Source organism: Nelumbo lutea, chromosome 7 (assembly GCF_056320005.1).
Source record: "Nelumbo lutea isolate HS-2025 chromosome 7, American lotus-T2T, whole genome shotgun sequence".
Taxonomy (NCBI): Eukaryota; Viridiplantae; Streptophyta; class Magnoliopsida; order Proteales; family Nelumbonaceae; genus Nelumbo; species Nelumbo lutea.
The window spans coordinates 55,332,647-55,344,892 of NC_142690.1; the positions used below are offsets into that span (position 1 = coordinate 55,332,647).

Below are 12,246 nucleotides of genomic sequence, written 5' to 3' on the forward strand. Positions count from 1 at the left end.
TTCGGCAAGCCCTAGTGTTTGACTGAACCCTGTGATCTACCTAGAGCTACTCTTAAGTTTATTGGTAGGTCCGGTCAGATTCTAGGGTTTCTTATTAACCCTACTGCAAGCTCATCTATACAGTTTGGACTGTGCGACTGAATTACTTCCTTTCAGGACTGATTAAAACCCTACTACAAGCTCATCTATATAGTTTGGACAGTGCGACTAAATTGTTTCTTTTCAGGACTGATTAAAACCCTAACTTTCCCTAGCATATCAATTTTTTTAAGGCTGTTCTCAGAGTTCTAAGGGAGTTAGAGATCTACGAACAGCTACTGCTGTGTTGGCTAGTTGGTTTCAGATCAGAATTATTTCGGTTTTGTGCACATACACTGAGAATACAAATCATGCCTATACTATTTTGATTGTGATTGGTGATTCAAGTGTTGTTTTGAGACTTGACAGAAATGGAGTCTAAAATTCAGGCAGAAGACAGTCTTGGGAACATCAGTTATGGTGGTATTTCTGAGATGGGTGGTCAGATTACGACCGTAAAGTTTGATGGATCAAACTATTTGGAATGGGCCCAATCAGCCATGATGATTATTGGTGGATGAGGTAAATTATGGTACCTCCTGGGAGATATGAAAGAACCTTCCAAGGGAGACCCGACATATACCAAGTGGATGCTTTATGACATGGCTATGTAATTGTATGCAACCTCATATTAGACGGAATTATTTGTGGGCAAAGACAGCTAAGGAGATATGGGATGTTATGAAAGAAACTTACTCCCAATCCCTTAATGTTGCTAGAGCATATGAATTGAAATGTGAAGTGAACACCCTTAAACAAGGAGAGAAACTGGCGTCGGTCTACTTCTCTACCTTGAAGTCCCTGTGGCACGAGATTGATCACTTAGAGACTCTTGAGCGAGAAAGTCCCAAAGATGCTCAGACCCATAGAAAGCACATTGAGACAAACAGAGTGTTTGAGTTCCTGGCAGGACTGAACTCAGAATATGATATTGTCAGGCAACAGATTTTGACTAGAGACAGTGTGACTCTCTCTCAGGCTTACTCATTTGTACATAGTGAAGAAACCAGAATGAAGGTTATGATGCAACCCACATCAGCCTTTGTAGCGGCTACACCAAAATCAATGGGTGATTCAGAGAAGGACAGGAGGAAGGAAGACAAGAAGGATGTAGTATGTGAACATTGCAAGAAACCCAAACATACAAAAGAGACATGTTAGAAATTGCTCCCCCACTTGGTTCCTGCGAAGTTAAGAAACAAGAAGGGCACTGCTCATGTAGCCATGAACACTGATTCAACATCCTCATCTGGCACAAAAGGAACATCTTTGTAGACCTTAGCTGCAGTTCGGGCTGCCCTAATACAGCTAGAAAAGGAGGTTGGAAATTCAGCTCAGCCACCGCAGCCTCCATCAGCCCCTGTCACATCTGCCTTCGCCCATTCAGGTACTTGAGCTTCAGGCTATCATGCATCAGCTCCAGGTACTACTGAACCTTGTTGAGTAATAGACTCAAGTGCATCTGATCACATGACTAGCTTGCCTTCACTGTTTACTACTTACCATTTGTCTTCTGGTAGGGATAAGGTCTCAATTGCTAATGGCTCCCTGGTTCCTATTTCAGGGAAGGGTGACATCAAGCTTTCAAATACAATCTCCCTATCATCTGTTTTGCATTTGCCTAAGCTTGATACTAACCTTCTTTCAGTCAGTAGTATTACCAAGCATATGAAATGCTCAGTAACATTCTTCCCTAACCGATGTGTTTTTTAGGACTTGGAGACACAGAAGGTGATTGGGACTGGCCGTGAGACGAATGGGATCTATCTGCTCGGGGACCGGTTTCGTCAAGGAGAGTCAATAGAGAAGTTGTCTTTTGTTTCTAAGAGTGTGAGTCCGGTTATGCTTTGGCATAACCGATTAGGTCATTTGTCTTTTCGATCTTTACAGAGTATGTTTCCTACTTTATTTGAGTCTATTAAGTTGTTTCAGCTACAGTGTAAAAGTTGTGAGTTTGCTAAGCATTGTAGAAGGCCTTATTTATTGAGTAATAAAAGGAGTGATAATTCTTTTGATATTGTGCATACTGACGTTTGGGGGCCTTATCATATCCCTTCCATGGGTGGGTACATATATTTTTTATTATTTGTTGATGACCATACTCGTTTTTCTTGGGTTTATTTCATGCGTTCACTAGATGAGGTACCTTCTTTGACCCAAAATTTTTACCAAATGATTCTAACCCAATTTAATGCCAATATCAAAGTTCTCCGATTTGATAACGCAAATGAATACTTTGCTAAATCATTGACATCTTATCTTCTTCATCATGGGGTTATCCACCAGAGCTCTTGCCCTCATACACCTCAGCAGAACGGAGTTGCTGAGAGGAAGAATATGTATATTTTGGAAGTGGCTAGAAGCCTCATGTTTACTTCCAATGTTCCTATTCACTTCTGGGGAATGCTATCCTCACGGCAATATACTTTATTAATCGGGTCCCTTACAAGGTCCTTGATATGCAATCTCCTTTTTCGCTTCTACACCCACGTGAGGACTTGTTTTTTATTCCCCTTAAGACATTCGGTTGCACTTGCTTTGTTTAGCTTCTCGGACCCCATCCCTCCAAGTTCGAATCCAAAGCCTCCAAATGCATATTCCTTGGTTATGCACAAACTCAAAAGGGTTATTGCTGTTATGATCCTGTCTCCGAGAGGAAGTTCGTCTCCATGGATGTCACTTTCTTTGAGGGGACACCCTATTATCCTCGGGTTGCCCCTCAGGGGGAGAGTAGTGAGAGTGGGGCAATTCCTTTACCTATTCCATTGGGTGATGAGAGTTGCAATGGTGAGGGTGGTCAAAGAGATCAAGAGTTTAGGGAAAGCTGTTATGGTGAGGGTGGTCAGAGGGATCAGGAGTTGAGGGTTTATCACAGGTGGTGCAGGCAGGTTGATCCTGATCATTAGCAGTTCAGACCAACTCCAATCTTATCTGTAGCTCCAGGTCCAGATACTTCAGTCATAGAGCCCACAGAGACTTCCCCTACAGATGATATTGACCTTCCAATTGCAGTCCGTAAAGGGAAATGACATTGTACAACATCCACAGCCCACTGTATTTCCCATTTTTTATCCAATGATCACCTATCTCCTACCTACAAGTCCTACCTTAGCTCCATTTCCAATGTCCCTATTCCAAAAATAGTGCATGAAGCCTTATCCATCCCTAAATGCTTGGGAGGTACTTGATTTTCCAAAAAGAAAGAAACCAGTTGGATGCAGATGGGTATTTACGGTGAAGCATAATGCAGATGGATCAATACGAGCTCAAGTTGGTCCTACCCAAGTTGCACCCCTACTTGTGAATAGACTTAGATGGTGTTTGGTATGACTTCTGTCTGGGGTTCACATTTTTCGTGGATAAAAGTTGAGGCAATGCTTACAAATGAAAAACAATTTGATATGATTTTTTGCTATTTGGCACCATTTATTCCAACGCATTCCACCTATCCACATCACAATACTGTTGGAAGCAACAAAAGAGTGTTGTGGGAAGCATCATTTTGTTGCTTCCTATATCGTCCTCTATAACAGAAACCGAGGCATTTATGTTTATTCTCGTATTGTGATAAATACACCCAAATAACTCATGTTTTTCTTGAATAAACATGTAAATGCATGTGGCACGCTGTGTTTGGAAGCCGTGTAAAACCTCATTGATGTAAAAGTTCATTGACAAGGTTTTACACAAGGCTGCATTTGTTTGAGGTATAAATTCAAATTTTACAAGGTTTTACACAATGTTGCATTTGTTTGAGGAAAAATGTGAATCGGTTTAGCGATGGATAGAAATTAGGATCGGTTGATTTTGAAAATTTACATCGATCACGTTTGGTTTTCATGGTGTAAATTTTCAAACTAGGTCTCAATGGAAGTTGGGTCTCTACTAAAAAAGGAATGGATAGCACTCGAATTTGCGTCAGGTTCCATACCAATCGCAATGGTTTGTCGTAGGATTCCATTCAGAAAGGAGGTTCAACGGATCGAAAGAAACAGAGCTCTTAAAGTTGAGAAGCGACATTGCATCAGTAGGCAAGGAGTTGACGGATTCTGAAAAGCAAAATTCCAATGAGACGAGGAAAAAGATGAAAAGTGCCGTTTTCGCCGGAAAAAGTTCATTCCAAAGGCGTGACATTGGGGTCCAGAGCTGCGCGACGCGCCGGCCGGAGAATGCTGGTTTAAGACGAAATGCTAAGAAGAGGCCCACCAGGGGCCGGATTTAGCTGTAAGAAATGAAATATATGTTCTGGATGACTAAAGACTGATGAGTGATATTGTAGAGAGACGAGGCAGAACGAAAACAAAAGGGTTATGACAGTGAACAGGGCAGGTAGTAAGTAGGAGAAGAAGAAGGAGAATTTGCGTCAGGTTCCATACCAATCGCAATGGTTTGTTGTAGGATTCCATTCAGAAAGGAGGTTCAACGGATCGATCACGTTGCACTGGTTCGCTCTCTTCTTCGATCAAACAAAGATATGCAGCAGTCGTTGGAGAGGAGACACGAGATAACCGTTGGACAAAGGAAGAGGAAGGTAAAATTTTACATCGATTTTATCGACGTAAAATTTTCACTGATTTTCAATGAATACACTGACAAGATTGCACTTTTACACCGATTGACGAGGTATATTGCCTGCAAAATCGAACAGAGTTGTAAAAGTTTACCCCGATTTGATTTTACACCTCTACCAAATGAAGCCTAAACCATAAAAAAAGTTAACATTGAGCCTAAAAAACATAAAGTTTTATGTCCACTTTACATCCATAATAAATGTAAAACTTTATTATTTCATACAAACACCTACAAAACTGAATCGACGTAAACTTCTACATCATTGTTGATGTACATTGCTTCCAAACTCGATAGGTGTTTGGCATCGATGTTGTTGCTTCAAAATGTTTTATGAGAAAATATTGTTGTATGCATGAGGGTCTATTGCACCGTATTTTGAGAAAACGACTTTTATTTTTTGTTTGGCCCCAATGATGCCACATAGGTTTTGTTTGGTACTAGTGTTGTATAACTATTTTCATTATTAGTCTACATTATCTATGCTCAGGATGATGCCACATCATTGCATTGTTGACAAGAACGGGCTGTTTTTATGAGAAAACATTGAATTTGGTGTTTTTTCAAACCATACTTTCTCGATTTCCAAGGCATAGTTTGGAGCAACATTTTTTATGGAAAAGCAATACCAAATAAGAGGTAATTTTTTGAACCACCACTATTTTTGATGTTTAGGGGTGCAAGTCGGGCAGGTTGGGTTGGGTTTATGGTCAACCCAGGCTTGACCCTAGAATTTGGGCTTAAGGCCCAAACCCAGCCCGAGCTCGAGATCAAGCCCGATTTTTCCAACTCGAACCCAACCTGCCTTGTAATTTGATGCACTCGGGTTGGACTTGGGCCCGTGCCGGGCTTGGGTTGGTCAATGAACCCACTCTAAAATTATACATATATGTATGTATGTAAATATGTATGCAAAATATCATACAAATGTTATATATACAAATATGTATGTATATATATGTAAATATGTATGCAACATTTACATATATACACATATATGTATAAATGTACATAATTGGGCTGAGTTCGGGCTACCTAAGGGCTAGGCTCGAGCCCGGCCCAAAAAATAAAAAACCTAACTTCTTAGGCCCAAGCCTAACCCGAAAAACAAAAATCCAAGCCTAGTTCGTGTAAAATTTCGGATTGGGCCGGTTCGGGCTAAGGTTGAGCCCTCCCAAGTTGCACCCCTACTGATGTGGCGCCTACATGGTACTATTTTCTCAGAAAATGGCATTGGTGCCAAATGCCACCCCAACCTATGTGACATTGTTTTTCTAATAAACGGAAGCCACACCAAACATGAAACATGGCCTTAGGAATTAGGAGGGAAGCCCGAAGCCGATCCGACTACGATATGAAAACCATATCGTATGGAAAATCCATTATAATGCCACGTTTGCAGTAATTATTGAATTTACTATATTAATCGATAATTAATTATTTTATATTATAATTAAAATTTAAAGTATTAAAAAAAAAATGATTTTTTTTTCCAATTCCTCCCTATCAGCGAAACAGTTATACTCCTCAGCGCAATACGAAATAGGAGAATCCGTCCACCAAAGCTTTCTCTCTTTCAGTCATGGCGATCAAAGCCAAGCTTCCTTTGTGTTTCTTCCTCCTCTCTCTTTTCCTTTTGTCGGCAGCTTTGTCACTGGCTTACCCCACTGAAATCGCAAAGAGATAACAAGCAAAGACAAGGCAGGCGAGGGGAGGAGTAGTAGCAGGAGCGACATATGAGTAACCCCTACTTCTTCGATAAGCAGAGATTCAATTCCCGATTCAAGCTTCTGAGTGGTCTAGATAACTACCACTTGGCTATCTTGGAAGCTGAACCTAACACTTTCCTGATCCCCCACTATTGGGATGCAGATGATATTGTCATCGTTGTTAAGGGAAGGCAACAATCAACTTGGTGCACAATGATAACAGGGAATCCTACAATCTTGAGTGTGGAGATGTAGCTAGGATTCCTGTTGGAACGATGGTCTACTTGGTGAACAGAGACGACAACGAAAACAACCCGATAGTTACACTCTTCAGGACCATCTCAACTCCCAGCCACGTCTCGAAATTCTTCAGCGCCAACAGCAAAGATAGGGAATCATTCTACACTGCATTTAGCAATGAAATCCTGGAAGCCGCTCTAAATACTCCAAAAGACAAACTAAAGAGGATGTTGGGAGAGAAAAGGAAGGGAGTGATGAGGAATGCGTCAAAGAAACAGATTAAGGCCATGAGCGAGTAGGCTTCTTCATTATCAGAGGGCGGGCGTCGGTGGAGCATACACAATAGTGAGACGAGGGCCCCGTTCATCCCGTTGAAGAAACGCCCCATCTATTCTAACAACTATGGAGTCAGAGCAATGCTAGCTCCCTTGTTCAACACGAGGTCGACCAAGATAGCTTTTGTAGTGAAAGGGAGTGGATGGTGGGGAGATGGCGTGCCCACACATCTCCAGTCAGAACCAGAGAGGAAGAGAAGGAGAAGGTGAGGTGGTATAGTATGAGAAGGCCAGCTCCCGTGTGTCTTCAAATACAGGTTTCATAATTCCATTGGGGCATGTGTTCACTGTTGTTGCTTCCGAGAAAGAGAATCTGCAAGATAATTGTATTCGGGATAAACACCCAAGATAACAAGAGGAACTTCATCGTTGGGAAAGAACACAACATGAGGAAACAAATGGACAAGGAGGCGAAGGAGCTGGCTTTTGACATGGGAGGAGTCGTTCTTTGTTCCTTGTCCCCCGAAGCAGAAGCAGCGCCACAAACACGATAATGGCGGACGATTGCTCTCCATCATGGATTCTGCTGGTTTTTAGATAAACTGTAATTTGTAGGATGTAGGAGATAGACCTACTACTACTGCTGCTGCTACTTAGTATGTACTAGAGTCTGGGTAGAGTGAGTAAACATCAACTGTGATCCTTTTTGTAGAAAGAAAACAAATGAGCGAAAGCTTTTGCTTTCTAGTTTTGCTCACCACCAATGAAATAATAATGAAATGAAAGGCTCTTTTTGGTAGTTAAAAAAAAAAATCGAAACAGGAGAACTCTGTTCGAAAATCGACGACTTCTCAGTTCTTTCGTTCGAAAACAACGACTGTCTTCTTCCCCGTGCTCCTTCTTTCGTCATCCCGTAGATTGTTCCCCACCGTCATAAAATTATTACCGCTATACCCATGAATGCAACAACAGGAGAAGAAGAACTCTGTTTGAAAATCGACACCTTCTCTATTCCTCTGTTTGAAAATGACGATAGTCCGCCAGAGCGGCTTCTGAGCGACGTTTAACAGTGAAGACATTAACGTCTTTCTTATACTGAAATGAATTTCTTTTTTAAAATACAATTTAAATGGTTGTTTTTTAACCCATATTCACCGAAACAGAGAAGGCGGATGTTGATTCGTCCATCTCATCCGATACGATATAGAAAATATACTTTTTCCATATCATAGATTTTCCCTTTCTTTAAAGCAATTAAAAATTGAAGAAACGGCTGGATGGAAAAGATCCCCGAAAGAACGAAAAACCAGTAAGTCCCAGATCGCGATCCGTGTACTCTGAAATAAGACAATCCTGATCGTTTCTTGCATTCTAAATCCAACGCTCATTATCTACTCGCGCCACTTTTCCGAAAATTTAAAACATTTCACTCCGGTGCCAGGTTACCTATTATAAGTAATACCAGGCTCGAGGCAACAATATTCAACAGCCCCTCTCCAATCGAACCCAAAGCAGGAAAGAAAACCCTAATTCGCTTTGTCCTCCGTCCCTTCATTCTTGGAAATGGCAAGAACTAAGCAAACAGCCAGGAAATCCACCGGAGGAAAGGCCCCAAGGAAGCAACTCGCGACGAAGGCCGCTCGCAAGTCCGCTCCGGCGACTGGAGGAGTGAAAAAGCCCCACAGGTTCAGGCCCGGAACGGTGGCTCTTAGGGAAATCAGGAAGTACCAGAAGAGCACTGAGCTTTTAATCCGAAAGCTTCCTTTCCAGAGGCTTGTTCGTGAGATTGCTCAGGACTTCAAGACGGATTTGAGGTTCCAAAGCAGCGCCGTGGCTGCCTTGCAGGAGGCAGCTGAGGCTTATTTGGTTGGCTTGTTTGAGGATACCAACCTATGCGCCATCCACGGTAAGAGGGTTACTATTATGCCAAAAGATATTCAGTTGGCTCGGAGAATCAGAGGGGAAAGAGCTTGATTTTGTTCCATTTCTCTCTTCTTCTGTTTCCTTTACCATGCATCTGGGTTTATATGTATCTGTCCAGAAGGCTTTAGCTTCTTGTTTACACTTGTTTGATACCTTGGAACGAAGAATGCAAGGGCCATTAGTTAATTACAGAATCAAAAAGATTGTTCAGTTTATTTAATTGTCTTAATTCTTTCTTTCTTGTCTAGCCTTCCTCTCTGTTTATCCCTCTGAAATTTTGTTTGGTAAAAAGACTTGAATATACTTGGTGACTTTAACTCTTTATTTTCATTCAAGTTTTCAAAAACCTAAGTTGGGGAAGGATCATGAATAGCCTGGTTTTTAAACTGAATTTGGTAATATGACGAAGTAAAGATCAAAAGCAACTTGTCCCGTTTCGGCGTTTAAATTGTTGAAGATGTCTTTGGGTATGAGCTGGTATTCATGTGTCAATTGGATTAGATTTGGTTCAATCTAATCCAATCCAATGTGAATCCATTACAAATGGACCATGTCCAATCCAATCCAATGAATATTTTAGATCATTTTGGATTGGTCCAATTTAATGTCTGGATTGCCGATATTGCCTTAATCCAACACAATCCGATTTAATCTAATAAATATTTTAGGCCTAATAATCACTTTCCACTACCCCAAGCCCCATGAACACATGTAATGTCCCATTTTCTAGCCCATCAATCACCCTTCATAGATATCTATATTGAACTCGTTTTTGTAGATACCTGTGTGCTTGTCTTTTCTTTATCAGTAATGATATCAAAATAGTATATTTGTAAAAAACAATATCAGAATAATTATTATTAGAAACAATAACCTTGTACACGACAAAGACGCTCTAAAACAAGAACAGATGAAGAGTAACCTTGTCAACAGATAATATATTGAATTGAAAGACTTTGAATTGCATTAGCAAGACATAGAAAGGCTTTGGATCACACAAGCAGAGATTACATTATTTTGGTGGTTTCTATTTCCCCCATGCCACTGAATTTCTTGGTTACGAGACCACATTTACCCCATGCCCTGTCACCAAAGCAGTTCCTTCTGTTAAAACCACGAAAAGCAGTTAAACTTGTAATCTTGTTGGTATTCATTTCAGGCCATATCTAAATCCACTCTTATAATCTAGTTCATTCCCTTAAATAAGTATAGGAAAAAATGGAAGAGACACCGGTATTTATGCAAAATCTGCTATTTTTATCTTGATTTGATAAATTGGAAATGGGTAAAACATAAAAGCGGGAAAATGGCTTTTGACATTATTAAGCTCCAAATGATGAATGAACAGTTTCCTATGACTTACCCTGAGGTAGGTATATCGGTGGATGTTCGATCAAATGAAGGAGAGCTTGAATCCTTGAACATGGTGACTTCTCCAGATAAGTTTCATTGAGTTTCAAAACTGTGACCATACTAGAAAAAGGAGACTAAAAATTAATGGCCTTGGTACATAATTTCAGCAAAATAGAATGCATAAACATCCTAAAATCTTTTACTAGTTTTTATTCATTGTTTATATGATGAATCTTCCATATATGCTTTCTTGTAAAAAATGTAGTCCTTTGTGACAGTTCTATACCTGTTCTTGATTTAGCTCATTTTCCATAAAAAATGAAATCTCTTGAGGCTTAAGTCTCATGTCTAATGTTTAAAGGCTCACGTATTGCACATTGGCATATATAAGACTTCACCCGCATTTTAAAATATTGTGCACTACAAACAATGACAAACATTCGTCCAGAGACAATCAGAGTGAGGAAGAAGAAAGAGTATGTTTTAAGGGTGCAGCTAAGGAGATACCCTGTCTCACACTCCAAAGTAGAACACATGCTGGACCATGATCATTTTATATTCCAAATTGTCAAGTTCAATAATTCTAAGCTGATTTGCTGGTAAAAGAAAAAAGAAAAACTTATGACCTGATTTTTGAGGGTCAAATTTGCTCGTTTCTCAGATGTTTATATTATCTTTTTTCTTGTCTTCTATTTTCTTTTTCCTTTTATTTTTTGTGTCTATTCTGTCATCTGTTCAGATAAATATTGTTTCTATGCTCTAAATTTTCATATTATCTGACATATTACTTGATCATCCATAAACCTTTGCAGTTATATTTCATCCTTGTATCCCTAGCTGGTTATTACTTCTCTCACATTTATCCTTACATACCATCCTAGACATATACAAAAAATCCTTACATTGAGATTTCTCTGTTTCATCCTTCTGTTTGTGTTTGTAAAAATTACAATGAGATTTCTTTGTCTCAGTTTTACATATATCTTTTCTTTATACTAACTAATTCAACACATTAAAAGATCATTTTCTTAGAAAAAAAAAGCATAATATGATCATTCTTCTACTCATTCCTTGGTAGATTTTCTGCTAGATTACCCTCAAATGGAGAAAATAACTCACCAATTACAAAATGTCAGGATTTCAGAACTGAGAAATACAACAAGGGCCGCAAGGGCTGACATAGTTACCCAGATCCAGATAAAAAAAAACAACCCTATATTCAAAGGAATACAGATTCGGTTGAATAAAAAAATCCAGATCTAAGAAAGATAACATCAAATCACAGATCTAAGAGGGCTTTGAAGGTGAGATTTTACACCGAGGTTACTTCAATCAAGTTTTTACATCGAAAAAAATTGATGTATTTTATACATCGATTATCCAAGTAAAAAAAGGCTTTGAAGGTGAGGTTTTACATTGATGTTCGGTGTACTTTTACATTCCATCCAAACGGTCGGAAAACTGGACCAAAATGTAAAAGTACACCAGACCGGCTTTTACACCGCAGCCAAACGAAGCCTAAGGAATTACAGCTATGAAAAACGTGATTAAAAGGGCAAGCTTCAAATTGGCTCATTTATCCAACCAAATACTACAAGGAGAGCAAAAACCAAGAGGAGAGTTCAGGTACAGCTGAAGCGTGGAAATAACATCCTTCATAGTCAGATTCAAGGACAATCCGCACCTGATCAAAACTAGTCTCAACATTTCCTAGACTCTGTCAAGTATCTTGTCCCTGTTTCAGTAAATGGGGACCATTAATTTCAAGAATTGAACAATTTATGTTTGCATTTCAGTGTTAATAAGTCCAATGGAAAAGAATGATTGCTGGGTGAATCGATTACCTGGGTAAGTAATAGCCCAACTTAGCATTGATAAATGCACTTATCCAGAAAAATGTCTCCTCAAACAAAGCAAATGCACTAACCTGAGTATAGAAACACTTACCTGATTAAATATCTTCAATAAAAGGGAAACCGACTTTGCTATATCAATATATCAGTACCGCCCCTTCGATGTATTATTCCATGTATCATCTTTTAAAGAGTTAAGAAAAAAAAAATCTAGCCGAAAAGTAAGGGCTTCAGCCAGAACAAACC

At 39.6% G+C, this 12,246-nt stretch overlaps 1 protein-coding gene, 1 long non-coding RNA gene and 1 pseudogene across 3 annotated transcripts; 2 read left to right on the forward strand and 1 right to left on the reverse strand.

The window, feature by feature from the left end:
* The first annotated feature begins 6,229 nt into the window (after positions 1–6,229).
* LOC148846467 (vicilin-like antimicrobial peptides 2-2 pseudogene) lies at positions 6,230–7,822 on the forward strand (annotated as a pseudogene).
* A 512-nt stretch (positions 7,823–8,334) lies between these two features.
* On the forward strand, positions 8,335–9,009 carry LOC148846468 (histone H3.2-like). The gene has a single exon (XM_088955597.1). It carries the CDS (start codon positions 8,435–8,437, stop codon positions 8,843–8,845), a length of 411 nt encoding a protein of 136 aa, XP_088811723.1. The 5' UTR covers positions 8,335–8,434; the 3' UTR covers positions 8,846–9,009.
* Positions 9,010–9,762: 753 nt separating this feature from the next.
* On the reverse strand, positions 9,763–12,102 carry LOC148846469 (uncharacterized). 2 transcript variants are annotated; one of them, XR_016102416.1, is made up of 4 exons: positions 11,992–12,102; positions 11,832–11,882; positions 10,158–10,267; positions 9,763–9,877 (listed from the first exon to the last, which is right to left on the reverse strand). It is a non-coding gene; the product is annotated as an uncharacterized LOC148846469 (long non-coding RNA). The 2 variants fall into 2 exon arrangements; XR_016102415.1 differs by lacking the exon at positions 11,992–12,102 and having other exon boundaries at positions 11,832–11,943.
* Between the last annotated feature and the right edge of the window lie 144 nt (positions 12,103–12,246).